The 19,846-nt window shown below is 38.0% G+C and overlaps 2 protein-coding genes across 6 annotated transcripts in view; one reads left to right on the top strand and one right to left on the bottom strand.

Annotated features, from left to right (window-relative positions):
* Nucleotides 1-1,439: 1,439 nt before the first annotated feature.
* On the bottom strand, nucleotides 1,440-14,806 carry LOC140226318 (uncharacterized). 2 transcript variants are annotated; one of them, XM_072306813.1, is made up of 7 exons: nucleotides 14,772-14,806; nucleotides 10,537-10,745; nucleotides 9,377-9,513; nucleotides 5,469-5,971; nucleotides 4,338-4,587; nucleotides 3,292-3,469; nucleotides 1,440-2,475 (listed from the first exon to the last, which is right to left on the bottom strand). In XM_072306813.1, the coding sequence occupies exons 2-7, from the start codon at nucleotides 10,691-10,693 to the stop codon at nucleotides 2,378-2,380; spliced, it is 1,323 nt and encodes a 440-aa protein (XP_072162914.1). In that variant the 5' UTR covers nucleotides 10,694-10,745; nucleotides 14,772-14,806; the 3' UTR covers nucleotides 1,440-2,377. The 2 variants fall into 2 exon arrangements, with proteins under 2 accessions (XP_072162914.1, XP_072162913.1); XM_072306812.1 differs by having other exon boundaries at nucleotides 14,498-14,805.
* Nucleotides 14,807-15,162: 356 nt separating this feature from the next.
* LOC140226564 (transcriptional regulator protein Pur-beta-like) overlaps nucleotides 15,163-19,846 on the top strand; it is a 71,523-nt gene continuing 66,839 nt past the window's right edge. For all 4 annotated transcript variants that reach the window (XM_072307021.1, XM_072307020.1, XM_072307019.1 and 1 more), the window contains exon 1: nucleotides 15,163-15,273. In XM_072307021.1, the coding sequence (XP_072163122.1) occupies nucleotides 15,231-15,273 (43 nt within the window). In that variant the 5' untranslated portion in view covers nucleotides 15,163-15,230. The remainder of the gene's footprint in view (nucleotides 15,274-19,846) is intronic.

Raw genomic sequence — 19,846 nt, 5'->3', positions numbered from 1 at the left:
TTGTAATATTGAATGGACGGTCATGTGTAAATTAATAACCAGTCATTTTTTATGCGGAGATCAACTATGACCAAAGTTACTAAGATGCATAATGTTAAAATTGATGTGATTTGATTGCATGCTGCCTTGATGTCTATTTTATATTTACTCTTCACTGTTCATATTGTAGGCCACATTATGCTAGTATTTATGTATAGATATTATACAAATATATTTCATTCAAACAGACGTTTTGTATTCTGTGTGAGTCAAACTGACTTTCTGTTTTCAGTGTGTCATTGGTAATTCAGGGAAAACTCGGGAATAATGAGCCTGCTTATAACAACAGGCTGAAAATGGTGGTCCTGATTTTCCATAATTTTATTTATCTGGTCTCTTGTATGTTTACAGAGCCAGGTTGTAAGTACTGGTTATAACCACTTGATAATCGGCAATTCCTAGTGTCCTCGGTAAAAAGGGGTTTCATTCTACAATATTGACTTTTGGCAGGGAAAAATCAACAAGAACTGGAGGATACCTGTGAATGCTTTTCCTGCCAGATTCCAAAAAACCCTGCGAGCTTTGCGAAATGCCCACCAAGCTCATGTAGGTAGTTGGTCAAAGACCCCATAGCACAAAGAAATCGTGGATAGGTGATACAACTGTACGTATGTGTCTGCTAAACACATCAGCCACTTTAAAGGGGATGGCTAGTTACTGATCAGTGGGAATCAGTTTAAATGCTGGGGGATGATTGTTCCAATTCTTGTGGGATTAATTCAAGAATACATGATATATCTATTGTTGTGTGAAAATTATTTGCTTCAGAACGGTCTCATGTTCAAGTAATGTGCAGTTTAATGCCCTGTCACTGTACAGGCATGCTAAACTGCACATTACTTGAATATGAAACCATTCTGAAGCAAATAATTTTCACACAACAGTAGATATATAATGTACTCTTAAATGAATCCCACAAGAATTGAATCAATCATCCCCCAGCATTCCCACTGATCAGTTACTAGCCATCCCCTTTAACAGAATACAAATGTATTTATTGCTCATGTGACAATACTAAGGTATGGGTCAGCGAAAAGAGCATGGTAGCATACATATAATTTCGAATGGATGCACACCCTTACCCATGTTGGAAATGCTCTGTCTCGCACGTATTACATATTTTGTAACAGATAATTTCTGATGTCTTGTGAAAATTTCTGGTTTTAAAACTTGAACTGGACCTCAGGAATATTTAGCGTCATATCGTGCTACCAAGTCTTTAACCGACGGGGAATGCAACAGGCCGTTATCAGATGGTATTGTATATGAACATTGATTCTATTGTTCATCTCTACATAGACACACAGACACATAGTACAGTGAATAAAATTTATGAACCACCTTGTTAGAATTCCAATCAAACATACAGAACACTTGTAGCATGTTAGAAATATCTCTATACAGCATTTAATACTTAAAAAAAAAGAAAAAAGGAATAGGTACATGTACTGGTACACTGTAATGACACTTTCATTTAGCAGAGCTGTCCTTGAAAAGATGGAGTGAACATGTCATCTTCACTATACAATCAAAATTGCAGCATAATGACAAAGAATTAACTCCATACATTCGTACAACTTAAAGATGACCATTATGTATTTATCACAGGGGAGCTTTGAAGCTCCCCCATAAAGTGTATGTCACAGGTATCACCTTACATGGGATGAATTACAGGGTAAGTCTTCAATGTACAATAAAAGTACCACCCCTGCTCTGTGCATTCAATGGTCAGGGAAGAAAATTTTACAGGAATCTTAGAACAAAATCTTTAATTGACAGAAAATGTCAATTGCTCATTATGCCCCTCAACACAGCAAGTCAAATCATCTGCAAGCTATTGAAAGTTGATGTGCTCCAAGTTTACGAAGTAAAGATGGAGAATAGTCTTTTCCTAACAGAGCATTCACAGATGCTGAAATGTTCCTTTTGACTTGAAGTGCTTGTAATTCTGTCAGCTTGTTCCAAAGGATGTATGTCGGGGCTAGAATGCTCATTGTTGTGGTGAAAAGGAAATTGGGATTGCATCTGACTATCGAAGTGGTCATTCCTCAAAGTGGTCAGCTAAGATAACCGCAGCGCAGCGATGTGTGACGATAAGATACACTCCATCCAACACAGAGAAAAGATAGGCCTGTACCACCCTCTACAAGACAGTGTTTTACAGGTAGTCTTCCTTTTACGATTAGAGAAAATGATCACAGCACTGAAGTGAAGATGATGGAGTTGTTAACTGCGATGTGATGATGATAATGATGATGACAATGATGATGCCCGATGGCACTGATGACGGACGAGTTGTATTTCCCCAAAGAACAACTCTGCATGGTGATCAGGCTCGTCAAGAGATGTTGAGGACGGATTTGGCGGTCTTCTTGGAGGGGGATTTAACGGAGCAGCTGGCTGCAGAGATGTTGAGCTGGAATGGATAGGGTTTGTCTGGATGGAGAGATGAGGACAGGAGAACTTGTGGGTTTTGACATTAATAGTATAGGAAACCCTGGCATAGCTTGCTTGTAATGACGAGGTCTCCCTGTACAGTGGAACCTAGTTTTAAAGGTGGATACTACACGATCCTTTTATAACAAGATGATTTTTCAGATCCAAATTTTTAGTATTTTTTAGATTTTGTATGGTGATCTGATGAAAAACTTGGTACAAGAAGGTACACTGTAATTGTCATGGTTTTACATGTAGATCCTTGTTCTAATTGTGATGAGGCTCCCATGTTATTGACTTTTATCACAACACCCTGATCAGTCATGAAATCAAGCAATGTCTACTTTATAAGGCAGTAAGTTCTTCTTTGATAATCGTCTACAATATCCAATCCACCAGATTTCACCGTACGTTATATGAATATTTATTGACAGGAGATGCATTGAAGCACATTAAGCTACGCTGATTACAAATTTGTCCGTGATAAAATGGGCAAGAAGAAGAGATGCAAAACAAAAGGAGGGAACGGAGTGTGAAGTTTGAGAGACTTGGGACATAGAATGGAGGGGGGGGGGGGATGGGATAAGAAGGAGGAGGAGGAGAAGGGATAGGGACAAGAGGGAATGGGGATCACCTGAAGAAGAGCGAGAGGGTGGGGTGATTGGGCAGAAGAGAGGTTAAAAAAGACTGGGTTTTTTGACAGAGATCGAGATAGGACAAGCTGGGTTGTTGAGTTGGAAAGGGGGGGGGGGGGATGATGGGGAACTCAGCTAGGGGAAATGGGCGGCGGTTGGGAGGCCAGGGGGCTTTACTCACCAGAGGTTTTCCCCCCAAACTTGCCATTGGTGTTGCTGGGGATGGACGGGGAGCTCTTCTGCAGGGCCTGGGAGGGGAACCTGCACAGAAGGGCCACCTCTGACGGCGAGGGGTTGTTGAGGGTCAGGCATGTGTTGCAGAGGTCATGCAGACGCTGGCCAAGCTGCCATTTCATTGGCTGAAAGGGAAATCCATAGACAAGTGTGGCAGAGTTTTAAAGGTTTTAAATGCGATACCTAGCAATGCTGGGGTAACCAGCCATTGACATTTTAGTGAAGATCAAGCTGCTTTAAGTGGTACAAAGCAAAAAACAAAACAAAACAAAACAAAACAAAAGAAAACAGAACAAAATACCTTCCCCAAGATGTGATGTCTCCCCACAACTTCTGCACACTTTTTGCTCCTTTACTTTGTGGCCTTACTCTTTTGTTAAAACCAAGATAAGAACAGATCGGCATGTCTGTATTTACATTGTACATTTATGTTCATCACCAAGACAATATAAAACTGCAAAAAAGCCCCCCCCCCCAAAAAAAAAAAAAAAAAGAAAAAAAAAGAAAAAGAAAAAAGTGATGGACTAGCAGTCTCGTCTTAAAGCCCACGCATGACAGGATTTGCCACATATCTGTGTATTCACCAATGATCTAATCATGTCTGCTGATTTTGTTTTTGTTATTTCTAAATGGGACTTTATGTTTGCTCTACTTTTTTTAACAGATGTCACCACTAGAAATACAAAGCAAACTGAAATGAATTCCAGGAAAAAAAATAGATCATGTCTTAATTCTAAAATCACAATTTTGTAGAGTACCAATTAGTGATAGTATAATGGTAATTTGTTATAGCTTGGGTTGCAACCAGGTGTGAGCACAGTTCACAACAATAAATGTGAAGTTGTTTAGAACCAGTTTCCATGGCGATGACTGGTTATGACACACTTTGGTACTCCATAAGGTGAGATGATTTATAGTCTTATACTCTACATTGTAAACACACACTAGCTGGCATCTCTGTTGATGTAAAATGAATGAGAAACTGATCCCTACTTTTGGATCGACAATGTCGTCAGTGGGGCGAGATTCTGGCTTTAAGTGGCCGTAGCACTGTATCCCCCTGGCACTGGATGCCCTGCAGCGCTTCCCCGTGATGCCTGTGGAGGTGGCCAGGCTGGTGGTGCTGTCTATGTAGAGGAAAGGCGCCCTGGCTGATGATGTCTGGTGGGGCGGGGACGGACAGCGAGTCGCAGAACCAGAGCGAGGGCGCTGTTCCTGAAGCTTCCTGAAAGTGTAGCCGTCTCTGGTTGGATCGATGTAGTGATGGCAATTAATACAGATCAAGGGAAGAAAGGATTTTGTGTGTGTGTGTGTGTGTGTGTGTTATCTGATTGAGAAATTGCCAATATGAAAAGTATGTCCATATGGGTTCAGATAATTTGGCATTTTAAAGTTGTTTTGTTCAGAAGCACAGCAAAGCAAAATCACTTCATCCAGAATGTAATCATCAAATCATCATGCCAGATTCACTCTGCTAATGGATACAGGAGAAAATCAAATCAATGTTTAAATCACATCAAATCAAATCAAACAAATCAAATCACAGCGAGGTAAGATTGCGCTGGTCCTCTGTAACTGATGATACAGTGGAACCTCGAGACAAAAAATTTGGACAAAAGAAAACCCTAGTGAAAACAGAAAGATTGTGCAGACCCTGTTCCAAACTCTTTACTTTTTTCTTTTTTTTTGGGGGGGGGGGGGGGTTTACCCTGATACACTGAGAACACTAGGCACTGTTACATAAAAGTTGTGATCAAACATAGATGAGAAAATCATTTACATAAGTCTATGAATTCTAAATTCTGATTGGCTGAAACCTGAATTATGTTTTACTTATTTATTCATTTTTTTTAAACTTGTGTGTTTGATGACATCTTTCTCTGCAACAGGGCCCTGGAACAGTAAGGCAATTGTCTGCATCTTCCGGTCTTGATTAACAAGGTTTCCCTGTGCAGGAGTCTACAATCCCATTCTATCTAGAAATAGATAAAGGATATACAGAAAAAATATGTTAAATGGAAATAATCATATTAAATCGCATCACTTTTATAAATATTGGGTCAAATCAATATCAAATCTACTTGAGATGAGTATATAGGCCTGCCCTAGCTGGGCCCTACTCACCTGTAACTGCCGATACAGGAGTACATGCCATTGATGTGCTGCGAGTCACAATCGGTCACCTCGCTGTGGTCAAGAGTCTGGTCACTACAGGAAGGGGCTTGGGTGGTCAAATCCACTGACCGGTCCTGGGCACATTCCGACGCGCTGCTAGGCCGGATGACAGATGATGGTGCTGTTCCCTCCACAACTCCGACGGCGTCGTGCAGCGAGGCGGTTTGATCAGTCCTGGACTTTGCCTCGTGGCTGGAGCAAACCTTTTTGGTGGACGATCTAGCTCGACTGCTGGTGTGGAACAGAGAGGGGGAGGTCTGGATGCGGCCAGTCACGCTGCTGCCAGGAGTGCTGTGGCTGAGGTGCCGGGATCGAGGGAGGGGCGGGCCGTCGTAGCTGCTCAGATAGAGGGAATTGGATCTCCACGTCCTCCTTCCCTTGGGATCGTCTGGCAGACCGTAGAGGACGGGTTTGTTGTGGACTGTCGGACATATCTTCCAGCCACGGAAAACCTGCACAATGGACATTGGAGCCACAAATGTGTAAACAATGTATATATCAACAAAAGTTTTGTGTGTTTTCTGCTCACATGTTTACATCATTTCATGGCCTTGCTAACTTTTGACTTTCAGCTGAACAAGCCAAATTTCAAAATGCAAAATGGGTTTAAAGTTTACCTCTTTGGATGCAGAGCTTGGAAGGATCCAGGTGGACCAAAAATGTATTCCATATTTCTATAAACTTTCATAACTCTTTATGTATCCTTGTACATAACAGTTCTAACCTACCTTGGTTTTTCAATGCCATGGTTAAATCTCAGAAACTTTACTTACTTCAAAGGGGTACACTCAGGTACAGCTTGTTTATAACAATGAAACAGGAAATGGACCCTTAATTATTAATGTTCAGATAATACTGAAGGGATTTTTTTGATTGCACAAACCAATTTCCATGTATCTGCACCAATTACAAAAGGAACTAAACCAGTTGATGTTCCAGGTGGTCAATAGAGCACATTGAAAGTTGCACTGATAAATTTGCACCAAGGCTACTATTTCACATAGAGTATATAATCTGGCTTCAACAAATATTTCCAAAAAGACAACTGGGATTTGCACTTTTGCGACTGCCATTCGAACAGCTACTCAAAGCAAAATGAGACTGCTAATGCTATTATGGTTACTGTAGCAATTATATATATTTTTTTTCAAGGTAAAAGTATACTTGGGTGCAGATCATACAGAGCATAATTAAGACGCCTATGGATGCTATAACTAGATTTACAGAATGCTATGAAAGGCTCAGAAGAAGGGGAAAAATAGATATTACTTTTGAGGAGAGGAGACACAAGTGTACAAAAGCCCGTTTTCATATTTATGTTTACATACTATTGGAGAGTGAAAAAAACAGGTGGATATTATGAACACAGACCACATTCATCTTGAGAAAACAGATTTCAGGAGGAACAGTATGCAGTTACAGTGTACCTGCCCAACCCATCAAGCCTGAAACTGCATTTTATCAAATCTATTTTTGTTTAAATTACCGGTATCTGGTTGGTCGTTTTGATCATTCAATGGTAGTATGTAATTAGCAAGAATTAAAACTTCCCTTTCATTTCAGTCTTTAATTTATTGGTCTCATACCCCTAGGACTGGGTTAGCTTTAATGACAAATTTATAGCCCCACAAAGCAAGTTAAGCTTCACCATCTTCGGAAATTGTGGTATCAACGTATGGCTTACAATTTTATTTCAAAGATAACATGCTGATGAAGGCATAAAGAAGAAATGGGTTTAAAAAACAAACGAACGAACAAACAAACAAACACGAATTGCTGAAAAAAGAATGTATCCTAGAAATACAAGCATCAAATTGGCAACATGACAGAGGTGACACTGATACTGTGCAGATTTACAACAACTAAAGCAGAGTAGATCATGAATGTCTTCCCAAGGTCTTTTAGGTGGTAGCGCCCTCTCTCGGCAGCTAGTGAACAGTGTCACTCTTCTGTCGCAAGTGCAGTTTGTACACTAGCTGCTTGTGTATGAACCAGAGACTGAGCATTGTAACTCCTATACTAATGTACACATGGATGTTTTTATATTACGTATCTCCATTTGAACAAGTTTGATATGTAAACCTAAGAATCTTAGATTTAATCAGAGATCAATTGGTGTCTAAAAACATAAATGAAACAAAGGAAAATTGTAGGCTTTCCTACTCTGAAAACAATATAACTTGTCCGGCAACCAGAAAGTTGCAACTGAATTTTTGTTGTTTTTAGTATTTCCTGTGGATGCTACACAATATGAAAAGAAGAAAAAATGGAATTTTAGAATGCCAACCAAAATAAAAACGAATAAATCTACAAAGAACTCAGTAGCAACGGTCTGAAATCATCTGTAACAAATGGGATAGTACTGTAGCAATTCAGTTTAGAAATGAGCTGAAAGTACACAATATATAGAACAACATTTTCTTTGTTTATGCCTATACTATTTTTCATGGGAATGGGGGAGGGGAGACAGATGTGAAAGGAATCTTTCACATGCTTTATGTGGCTTCACAGTGAGAACATTGCAAACGACATCTAGACAATGAAGTATTATTTTGAAGCATAAAGATGAACAGTATCTATCATCTTTGATTAAAAAACGCATAATTTATGACTGAACGAGGGCAAGCAGGTACCACCACCTTTACAGGAGAATGAAACTCAACTCCAAATGTGGCTTGAGTGAATGCAGCAATATTAGCTAAATGCATCAATGAAGTTTGAGGAAAATCAGACAATCTGTTCAGAAGTTTTAAAGTTTAGGTGCTGTCATTACTGGATGAGCAGACTAGAACAGTTTTTGATGTCAGTCATGGGCAATGATATAAAAAAAAAGACCTAAAGAGGATTCCACAAAATTTCAGTTTTTGTTTCAATAAAAAGTACATGATTACCTCATCTTGATGCAGCTTATGCTAAGGGTAATATAACTCCCCCTATTTCTGGAAGAGGTATAATCTCTCAAGTGCTTTTCCATTATGCTAGAAAAATGAAAATATTTTGAATTTTCACTTCTCGCATACACTGGTGTGTTCTACTAACATTGATGCATTTACTCAATCCATTTAAATATTTGGGTTACATTCCACTTTGAGGATTATACATATGTATTTTTAAATCTTTTATCTTTTAATCTCCAGCTGAAAGGAATAATCCAAAAGTCAGTCAGGAGTGTGATCTAATGTGTTGACTGCTTTGGAGCTGATGATCAAAGCTGTTGTGTGTTCCAAAAACGGCACAACAGGGTGATGTGACTATTGCTAATGCTAAACGTTGGGCTTTTGTTTCGTCTTAATCATGTTGTCTTTGTTACCTCAGCCATAGAGGTTATGTTTTTACCGGTGTTGGTTTGTCTGTCTGTCTGTCTGTCTGTTTGTTTGGAAAAATAACTCAGAAAGTTGTAAACTGATTTGGATGAAACTTGTCAGGAAAAGTTAATGATGACAAAAGGAAAAGATGATTAAATTTTGGTAGTGACCCAGACCGCTGTCTTGATCTAGGATTTTTATGTTATCATTTTTTTTTTTGTAAAGGATTCTTTATCTTTGGTAAATGGGGCCAATAAACAAGGAAGTTAAAGCTGCATGTATTTGAGGTGTGCATATTATGCTCACTGAGCGCGTGCTCGAGGTGCAGCAGGAAGGTGAGCTAGACACCAGAATTTTGTAAAATTGGGAAATAAGGCGATTTTCAGCATCTGTGTACGGGTTGAAATGAGCTGCTTGGCTGGGGATGAGGTCTACACTGGCTCTCCAAGTAGGCCTGCTTTTCTAGTTTTAGTTTTATTTCACTTCATCTTTTTTCGGGGGGAGGGGGGGTGGGGGGCTCCATCCACATACCAGAGGGTCCACCAAACTCACCCTCGAAAACTTGCCGCCAGTGTTGAGAAGACGATAGAGATCCTGCAGTGAGAGACGTTTGGAGGTGTCCTCCTCCACCATCCCTTTCTTCTTTGCCCCTCCCTTCCGGTCTTCCTTTGTGATCGTCTTGCTCTTGCCTAAAAATAAACAAACAAACAAACAAACAAACAAACAAACAGACAAACAACAAGAACAAGGAAAAGAAAGTTGTTGACCATCAGGATGTCAGTAAAAAAAAAAAGAAGAAAAAAGTTGCTACTATAGCAACTCTTTGGTAAGTGAAAATGTAATGGCAAGAACCCTGGTTGATCACTGGCTTTTGCTACAAAAATTTGACATTCTAGCAAGAATTGCAATCAGAACATTTTTCTTCTCTCTTTTTTCCAATGAGATGAGACCCAGGTGTAACTCACCATCAACTGACCTTTACCCTGTTCTTCTGAAGTGCATTTATCTATTTCACATACGTTGTAAATGACAAATAATCTCTGTATTGCCATACATGTTTTTTAATATCTTTGGAATCGCTACGGTCACTGTGCCTGTTTGCGTGGATGGCTAATAGGAGCATTCAAATATTGCCATTTGACTTTGTAGGACATTATTTCATATTGAGAGAGAGAGAGAAAAAAAAAACAAAAAACAGAGACGAAATCAAATCAAACAGATCACCATTGATTCTTGGCTGATTGTAGTCCAGGAGTTATCTTCATCATGTTACTTGTTAACTGCAATTTAGTCGAGTACATTGCACATAGAAATGCCATATAAATGATTGTTTCCTAACAGATGAAAACTACTACACCTACTTCTTCTGCTGCAGTAAATATCAATACAACTACCTGCAATACTCACATACTATAACTGCTTCTTCTTCTACTACAATTGTTGTATTACACTTTAGTAGTACAGGTGTGTACTTCTTTTTCAGCTGGAAATGATTATGACCGACAGTGCAAAGATCTTCTTTCTGCTGCATTTTTTTTTTACCGTATTTTAATATTTCTTTATTTTATTTCATTTTCTTTTTCAGAAAACAAAGGGAGCTGAAAATCAAAAAGTGCTGATTTTATATTTGTTTCACATTGTAGTTGTTTCACCTTGTTGTGACACAAAAATAATGATTGAACAAAGTACCCGTATTACCACTACCATATTACCTATGTGGACAGCTCTGTTACGGAATTCTGCGATGAACTCCGGCTTGATCTTGGGCCGGTCTTCGCCGCTGAATAGCAGCTGCTTTAGGGAGCTCTCTTCTATGAGAGACTTGTATCGACACGGAATGTGGTCCCCGATGAAACTTGAATACTGCATCCTTGTTTTTTTGGTTGACTGTGGCAATTGAGGTTGAGCTATCAAAATTTCCCTGCAGCAAAACATGATGAAAGCGATAAATGAAATAAGTTATTCTGAATCATTATCATAATAATTACACACTCCAACCTCAACTTCACTTCAACAGAAAAATAATAACTACAATGCATATGGTGATAATGACAGAAAAAGAAGATGAGTACAATGATATCTTCATTTAGGCTAGATCATGATATCAACAATAGCACTCATACTCCAATATCTATGTTGTACACAGTGATTACAATAGTGTCATACATGTAACAAGACCTACTGTAGTTGACATTATTCCTCTTATACAATATGACTGATATTTTAAAGGAAAATTTCCCCAAAGTCAAAATGAAGCACAGTTATCAAAGTGACTTTCTAATAATGATAATGCGATTTATATTTGTGATGATATTAGGTATCACAATGACTATGATAGTGAAAAAGTCAATGTTACGAGACTGAATCACTCACAAATCGCAAGAAAATATTTTGTACAAGAGAAATTTATATACATGGATAATTTCTCAAAGCTTTATATGAAGGTTAAAACTTCTCTAAACATTTATTGTCCAATAAATTTCACTTCAGGTGCACTTGTACTGGGTCTTTTTTTTTTCCTTCTTCTTTTTCTTCTTCTTCTAGTTCTGTTGTATAATAGGAAAATGCAATGTGTCATGCTGGAAGATGATTTCACTCAATGCTTTTGCTACTTTTTCTGTACTTCTACAAACAAACATACAAACCAATTAACAAACAGTACTTCTTGGAAAAGGTACATGTATAGATTTGAAGTACGGTTAATGTACAATTACAATAATGACATCCTTTACATTGGATGAAATAGAACATCTCATGTATATTAAAATGGCCAGATAGAGAATAAGTCTCTCTCACACAATAGAATGAGCTATGGGCACTGATATATAAAATTAATTATTTCACGTCTAGACAAAGGATTGGTAGTCACATGAAAAACAAAACGGAAAAATATTGTATGATTTCAATTTCTTTGTCAAAATGATACTTAGGCCTAATGCATGTATGCAAGTGAAAAAAGTCTTATATAATACAGAGCAATACAAAAAAAAATGCTGTGAAACTTAAGTTTCAACAATCGTTTTGTTTATGAAAAGTAACTGTAAGAAATCCTTCTTACAGACAAAAACATGGAAAATTTTTTAGTGAACACAACTTTTGACAGTATTCAAAATATGTTTTGCAAACTAGCCACCCATATGATGTAGTTTGCTGAATGAATAGTAGTAGTCAAAATATAGCTAGTCTATTTCTCAAAATACACTTTGGATTGGCTACCAAATGACTCTATTTTTAACAGTTTGTACAACTATTTTTAACAAAGTGTGATCTTTGTTCAATGCTAAGATGCTTAGAGCCTTGTCAAACTGAAACTAAATGCATTCTATTTTTATATCCATTTTTTTTTTTTATTTTCTCACATGAATCAACATACTCCTCAAAGAGCTGTGTTCATTTGTAAAAAGAACATACTCTTGTACCGTGGAGTCTAGTTGTGGTTGTCAGCTATTTTGGGAAACTGGTCTTTTGCTCCAAGGCTCAGTATGCAGGTGGACCTATAAAAGTGAAAGTGGTTTTTGTTCTGGCTCCCAGGATACAGAGAATGTAGCGCTCATTTTCTACTCTTTGTTGGGAGACTTACACAGAGAACAGAGCTAGTCCATGCGGTTTCAAGCAATTTCTCACGGGGTAGATATATCAGAAGAATAATAACAAATTGTCACATTTAAATCTGGAAAGGAAACTAACAAGGATCAGCCCATCGAAACCCTTGGTTGGTCTAAGCTGTGAATGTGATCTTACACCACACTCTTTTAACATCAAGTACCAGTTAAAGAAAAAACTTTATCAAACTTGCTAAGGCTCATATCAGATGACATAACGTGTTACAATTTAAGGAACAATTTGTTTGCTTTTTTTCCAAACTAGAATCTCTTTAGAATGAAACTGCTGCTGAAAAAAAAAAAATCACAGAACTGTAAAGTTTCACATTTCTCAGTTTTCAGAAATGCTCTTCAAACTCTAGCATCTTGCCTTGTTTTTGATAGCGTACTGTATACATCTATCGCTATCTGTGAACCCAAAATGCACTACATATGTACTAGTGTCTGGATCAATCTCTATATTATAGGTCTAGGCCTAAAACAGAAATGAGGCGACCAGCCAGTAAAGTGGGTCTACATTTGTTAGGCAACAAATTCTCTTTCACAGCCCATTGGCCATGCCACATATGGCATAGGCATAGTTTCTTTGGAGGTGGGCATTTGTTTGTTTGTTTGTTTATTTGTTCTTTTAGTTAAAGCCATGGCCTGCACCACATTTTTAGAATTGTGGGGGGGGGGGGCAGCTATTTCTGTATAATGTACGTGCCACTTAAAGTTCTGGGTTTTTTAGCTGACAAGCAAAAAAAACAAAACAAAACAAAACAAAGCAAACAAAAAAAAAAGCATGTGCACCTTTTCAATTCCACTTCTAATGTTAGGTTTCTTCAGCTGACAAGCGGAAAAAAAAACAAACAAAAAACACAAAACACACAAAGACCACAAAGACAAACAAACAAAAAAGGTTTTATCATGAGGCTCCCACTTCAAGTTTTCATCTGCCGACAAAAAAAAAAAAAAAAAAAAAATCTCTCTGGTACAACTTGCAATCAGCAAAAAATTTAACTAGATCTGAGGTCTAGCCTAGGCCTGTTCTACATTCATTTTTTTTTTTTTTTTTTTTTTTTTTTTCTGGTGACACTTCCGGGGTAAAATAAGTGGGGGCATAAAGTGGTTTCATACACCCTATTCCTATCAAATCCTAGCTACATTAATTATGTGTATATGTAGACCACTAACCAATTTTAATAGGCCTATTGTGCAAAAGCAAACAGGGGGGGGGGGGGGGCGCCCTCTCCCCATGTTTGTTTGTTCGCTTTTATTTAGAAAATTCTAATATTGGAAATAAATGTGAATTCTTGATTAAAATATGTGCACCTAGGTTCAACTTCCTGTGCCAAAATTTGACAACACGCAAAACAATAGGTTCATATGATGTAGCGGTTAGTAATCTAGCGCTTTTTTAGCAACTCTCGCTAGCAATCAAATTTTGGACTGTGTTATGGTTGAATATTAAAGGGGTAAGAGCAGCTTGTTTTAGAATCTAAGAGTTAGTTGAATTGAATTGAATCAGAATTTTAATTGAAATGGAATCTCCTGTCCAATCAATCAGTTAATTAATGCGATGCCCAGCATCCACTTGTTAGTGCCTGTAACTTTGGCCTACTTTACTTGAAGTAGACATAACTGTTAAAGAGTCTACAGTAAACTAGTGTCTATACACAGCCCAGTCGATGTAACCAAGAAGATGAATACAAAATGTCAGAGCAACTGCAAATATGCAGCTGTCACAACTGTGCAGACTACGATTAGAAATCTTTTTTTTCTTTTTTTGTCGCTGAATATTCCAACAGAAAATGCCAAATTTTATAACAGTGATGCGACTTATCCTTTTGAGTCCAAGCAAGATTGTAACGTTAGAAGCCAACATTATATATTAATAATATCAGATTGTCTGTCCGCTAAATTAATAAATGTAGGCCTAGTAGGATCTTAAAATAGTAGTAGCAGTGATGCGATGACAGTTTAAATATGCTATTTCAGCATCTCTCTTTATTGGCCTTCTTCTTAGTTCTTTTGTTTACTAGAATTTAGAAGTCATATATAGTTAGAAGTGTGGCAATAGTACACTTACCTTTCGGTTTCATTGTAATTGTTAGGCTTGTAAGCTCTACCAGTCAATTGGTTACACGTGTTCCAACTTGAGTCTGACTTCAGAACCCGGTCAGAACCTACACAGTTATATGTTAGATAGACCTTAACTATAATCTAGCATTAGAAAGTTGCTTTTTCGGGTGTTGTCTCAGTTTACAGTCTCGTTGAGTCCTTGAAGGTACAATGCTGGATTTCAAATTTTATATGCTTCAGTGTGGTTGGGATTGACTAAGAATATCTCAACCAAAACAAACCTTCGGCTATTTCAGATCTCCTCAATATTTTGCCGGTACGTGTGTGTTTTGTATGTGCCTAGCTAGCTAGCTGCGTGCTTGCTGAACTAATTTCGGAGCCTTATTATGTCAACAATCATGTTCGACTTGACAACCAATCACCACCTGCGTAAAATGTCAAAAGTTTTTTTCCATTGAAGTACGCGCATACTTCTCACAAGTTCAGCCAATGACGTATGGCCTTGCATCGACTAATATAATAATACATGCGAACTCGATATGAATTATTCATAGGGGTGAAACCAACATGAACGAAGCAGCACAAGAGCACTGGGATTCCCGATGCCAGGCGCTACCCTAGTATCGGTAGTGGGAGACCTATGCAATTTCCATCGTAGAGAGGCGATCGCAATAATCAGTATCGGTCGGCAGCGAAGATTGATTGCTGAGGGCGAGATAGCAGCGTCCTGGAAGGAGAGAATGTCGGATCGGGATAGTGCTGAGGATCAGCCTCAGGGGCAAGGTAAAATGCAGAAAACATCTTACATATGATTGTAGATGATTATTTAGCGCTGTTTCATGCTATTTTTCTGTATGAGATGGTGTGTCGATGTTGGTTTCGCCGTACCGTCAACGATATAACTGTGTACCGACCCCGTTCTGCGATATCACTGCATACGTTTCCTACATTGCGAGAGGTCAAAACAAGATGGCTGATATGAGAATTTTGCAAGCCGGTACGGAAATAAACATTGGAATTTCTGTAAAGTTTAGCTTTGACAATGCAGGACACCTCCCTTTTTTATGAGAGACAAGCATGAATTTCTCGCGTGACCCAAAGAATATGGTATTTTGGCCCGATTTCCACTTCCCGCAAGCTGGTCAACTCGAGTGTATCACTGGCCGGTAGGCCGGTAGACGTTATCTTTCTGCGGATTGCCGTAGTACGTGAGAGAAATGGGAGGGTGTCCAGCTAGACACTGTCAACACTCTTCCAAACGCAAATCGCGTCCTAGCCTTACCACTACGGGGATTTTGCCTGTGCTATATCAGTGAACATAAGCAAGTGTCGTCCATCTGAGGCATGTACAATCCAACATCAGTGCTTGGAAAATGGATTGCTGGTAGATAATCTAGTGGTAGACGCTATTATTGTCTCCTAACATAGTAACCCTATCTGTATTGCGTATAGGCCCTATAGATCTACTTGGGTGACAGTTGCAGCTCATGCAGTTGCCTAGTTCGTAGTTGGTTGGGTGTATCCATGTTGCAGGGCTAACTGTTAGATCTAATGTGTTACTGTAGATGTGTCTATGTCTTATGGACTAGACTCAACTGAGCATAGGTGTGCTGTTGTGTGTGGATGTGCATGCACATTCTAGCTAGGTTTACTAGTCTAGAGCATATCTGTCATGGGACTGTCACACAGAGCCATGTCCAATGGTAGAATTCTACTACTATGTAACGTTAGAATGGGACAACATTCACAGCAATTTGGCCGTGCATTACAAAACTGATATTCAGTGCTCAGTCAGACTACTTCAATAGCAATGAAGTTTCGTTGTGATGCAATCATGACACTTCATGCATTATTGATGGTGATGATATTGATGAACAACATCTAATTTCCACTTAGTGCCATTTTCCTGTGATGGAACATTTAGAGGCGCTTGGCTCCCACAATGTGGCACACATTCACATAGTTACTGAAAGAGATAGCTGTTCACAGTGAAGGGCAACTGGTTGAACGACACTTTAGTCAGTGTTCCCCCTAGTTGGAAACATTTAACTGCACATTACTTGAATATGAGACCATTCTGAAGGAAATAATTTTCACACAACAATTATATAATATACTTTTAAATGAATCCCACAAGATTTGGAACAATCATCCTCCAGCATTCCCACTGATACCCAGTAATCAGTTACTAGTCATCCCCTTTTAAAGTTCTTGCTACAAAGTAGTAAGTTTTGTTTACTGTTGAGAAATGTTCCTCAAAATGAAGGCCTTGTCATGTTATGCACTGAGACATTTTCTCCCTTTTTTTATTATTAAGAATCAGACAGTCACAGTCATTTTCATTCTGCACTGCAGAAATTAAAAGTGTATGTTCTGGAATACACTTTATCCATGAAAGCTACATATAGGCCCACACATTTGTACTATGGTACGTTAAAAGCTGCTATTTTTGTGTATTTTAGTGAACAAGGAGGTCATGGACATTTTTGCGAGGTGTTTTCACAATGTGACACCGAGTCCATCATAAACACATTTGAATTATATGCCTGTCTCTTTGTAACATTTTTATGTGTTATTAAATTTGTGGCCAAACAGGGATTCATGAAATGTGCAATGATTAAACCCTTGCAAAAATAAAAGCTTTTAACAGTTATAGTACATCACATAAATTTTAATAAGCAACTACAGATGTACAATGCCAATAACCAATGTGCATGTAATTTCTGGAGAAATTGAATGTGCTCCTTCTAAAGGTGATGTCATGTCAAAATATGAAAATATATTTGCTGAGGTGTATATTACAATGCTGAACAGATTGATTCACATGAGATGTCCTCTAGATGCATGCATTATGGATCTTTTTTTTTTTTTTTTTGAAAATGCATTCACAATTTGACTCCTTATTTCTGGGACAGAACTTTGCATCTTGAAGAGAATTGAATTCCTCTGTATGTACATTTGTAGATCCAGGTTGTTGGAATGCATTATAATGCATGGATGGATCAGTGATGCTTTTTGCACTGCAAGCTGTGGGTGATTTGCTTTTTGTGATTGGAAAGTACAGGTGACTGGTGTTGTAACTTGGAAGTCTTTGGGATGTGTAGTTTGTTTGTTTGTTGTTGTTGTTATTTTACATATCAAACTTGTGTTAAAGCCAAACAGTTAAATATTGTAAAGATATACAGATTAGAAATGATTTTGGGGCCACGCAGTTCAACTTCGTTACAAGAGTTTCATTATAACCAAGTTCGTTATAAATGGGAGGGCACAGTAGGTCCTCGTGTGTTTTTTGAGGTACCGGTAATGGATTGGTAGTGATAAAAAGGTTATTGTGCTTAGTTTCGTAGTTATTTGAACTACAATCATTCTCTCTAAAACCATTCTTGCATTTAAGAAGGTTTCTATATATTAGTACTACTAATGGACTGGACAATACACAACTCATGTACATTTTCCTTGAGTTCCTTTTTGTTAGATAGTGTGGGATATACCATTTGGTTTGGTCAAATCACAAAACATGCACATGACAAAACACAGGCAACAGAAAGTCAGCTGAGCTCTGTTACAAAGGAAATTATTGTGTGAATGATTTTTCATGCTCGGCAGCATCAGATGAATTTCGCAAAGAATATTCTTTAATTCCGCAGAATCAATACATTACATAAAACAAGGAAAATATGTTTGTGGTTTTATTTTAGGCTAGTTTTTTTGTCACGTGAAGTGCACGAAAATGTTCACTTTTATAACGATATGCTGTATCTCCGTACATGTCTGTGTCCAATTTCTGAAAGCGCTAGTGCAGGGTGCTACAAAACCACTTGACTGCTTGCAGGCCAACTTTCCTATAATAACTTGTGAGTACCATCATGCCAGCAATGTGGATGGGCACTTCCTTGTTAAAGCCCTAATTAAGGTATGGGCCCTTGCCCCCCACCCCCCCCCCCCAAAAAAAAAGAAGAATTTGAATAAATTCCCATTCAAGCAAGTGGTAAAGAGGATTATCTTTTGTATAGTCCGGTGATGTGCTATTCATCATACCAATGCTATTACACTACAGTAATTGTCCATGATTTTATAGTTTTCCAAAAGATCATGTACATTTTGTAGACTCTTTTTAGAGAGCACAGGGGCGATACAGTTTATGCCCAGGTGTATTCCTGTGGACTAAAAATATTAGGAAATAATTAAATTGCTTTGTTGTTACTTTGTTCAGGTATTTCATAGTAGATTGAAATCAAATGGAAAAGTTTTAATACAACTTACAAGCAGTAATTTTCTTTCATGCTTTGAGCGGGTACGTACGTGTACGGTAACAGGGTATTCTGCAGTATTTAATTGCCGGTAGTATAGTTTAAATAGGGATTGATCATAGAAGCAACAGGGTATTAAGCAGTATATGAGCATAAAAAATAACCATTGAAGACATCCAATGGTTGTGGTGAACATTATTGCTAGAAATTATTATCACTGTTGTATCCTTTAAAATGACGGTCAGTGTGTGTGCATGATGATCTGAGTGTTGCGTCCTTAGAGAATTTAATGGTATGAATTCTCATCTTGTGCAGTGTTTCTCCTGCTGTAAACTGAGTACACTATCCTCCCACCCACTCATTTCCCCTCTTTTCACTGTCTGGTTTTGCTGTTGCACTGTATGAGATGCTAAACTTCCTTGTTAACTGAGCTACAACAAATAGTGTAGCTTGCATTATTTTGTTGAAACATCATGATAATGTTTTGAAAAAAAAAAAGAAGTTATCACCCATAAGAGTCTGTGGTGTATTGCATTCAGAGTGCTCTGCCAAGGTTTATAATTGTGCAAACAAACATTAAGACTGTGATACTGCGTGATCATTCAGGTTTATTTTGCTATGCATGAAGTATACATCAAGGAAAGTGATCCCATGAAAAGTATAATAACAAAACAAAGACAATATACACCAGAAAATATGTTTATTATTTGAAACAATGTGGAAATGAAAGTGAGGAATTAGTAGATACTGTCCCTAAAGCTAACTGTATAGAATTGAGAAAGTTATGATCAATGAGATCTCTATAATCTACACACAGTTGCAGTTATGATCAGCAGCTTAGAAGTGGAGAAATTGTGTTCTTGTCAGATTGGTATGAAAATGGCTTTCTGAAAGGCAAGTACCTTTGAAATGGATTCCTATTGCATCAAGGCTCTGCTCTACATGTACTTGTATATATAGTAGATATCAAAAAAGTACATATTTACCTAGACATACACGATTGTACATATAGTACAGTGCACTCTGTATAACAAACACTGTTATAGTGAAATTTTGGATACAACAAAATAAAATTCAGAACACAAAATTATCTTCTAGATGTCTTT

The sequence above is a fragment of the Diadema setosum genome, chromosome 3, assembly GCF_964275005.1.
Source record: "Diadema setosum chromosome 3, eeDiaSeto1, whole genome shotgun sequence".
Taxonomy (NCBI): domain Eukaryota; kingdom Metazoa; phylum Echinodermata; class Echinoidea; order Diadematoida; family Diadematidae; genus Diadema; species Diadema setosum.
This window is presented reverse-complemented; position numbering and strand designations above follow the sequence as displayed.

What these genes read in the sequence shown, in the direction of transcription:
- LOC140226318 (XM_072306813.1), bottom strand. Translation starts at nt 10,693, where the DNA reads ATGCAGTATTCAAGTTTCATCGGGGACCACATTCCGTGTCGATACAAG. An exon ending in TAACAGAGCTGTCCACATAG is followed by an intron (nt 9,514 to 10,536) that starts GTAATATGGTAG and finishes GTTTATTTTTAG; the next exon opens with GCAAGAGCAAGACGATCACA. An exon ending in ACGACATTGTCGATCCAAAA is followed by an intron (nt 3,470 to 4,337) that starts GTAGGGATCAGT and finishes TTTCCCTTTCAG; the next exon opens with CCAATGAAATGGCAGCTTGG.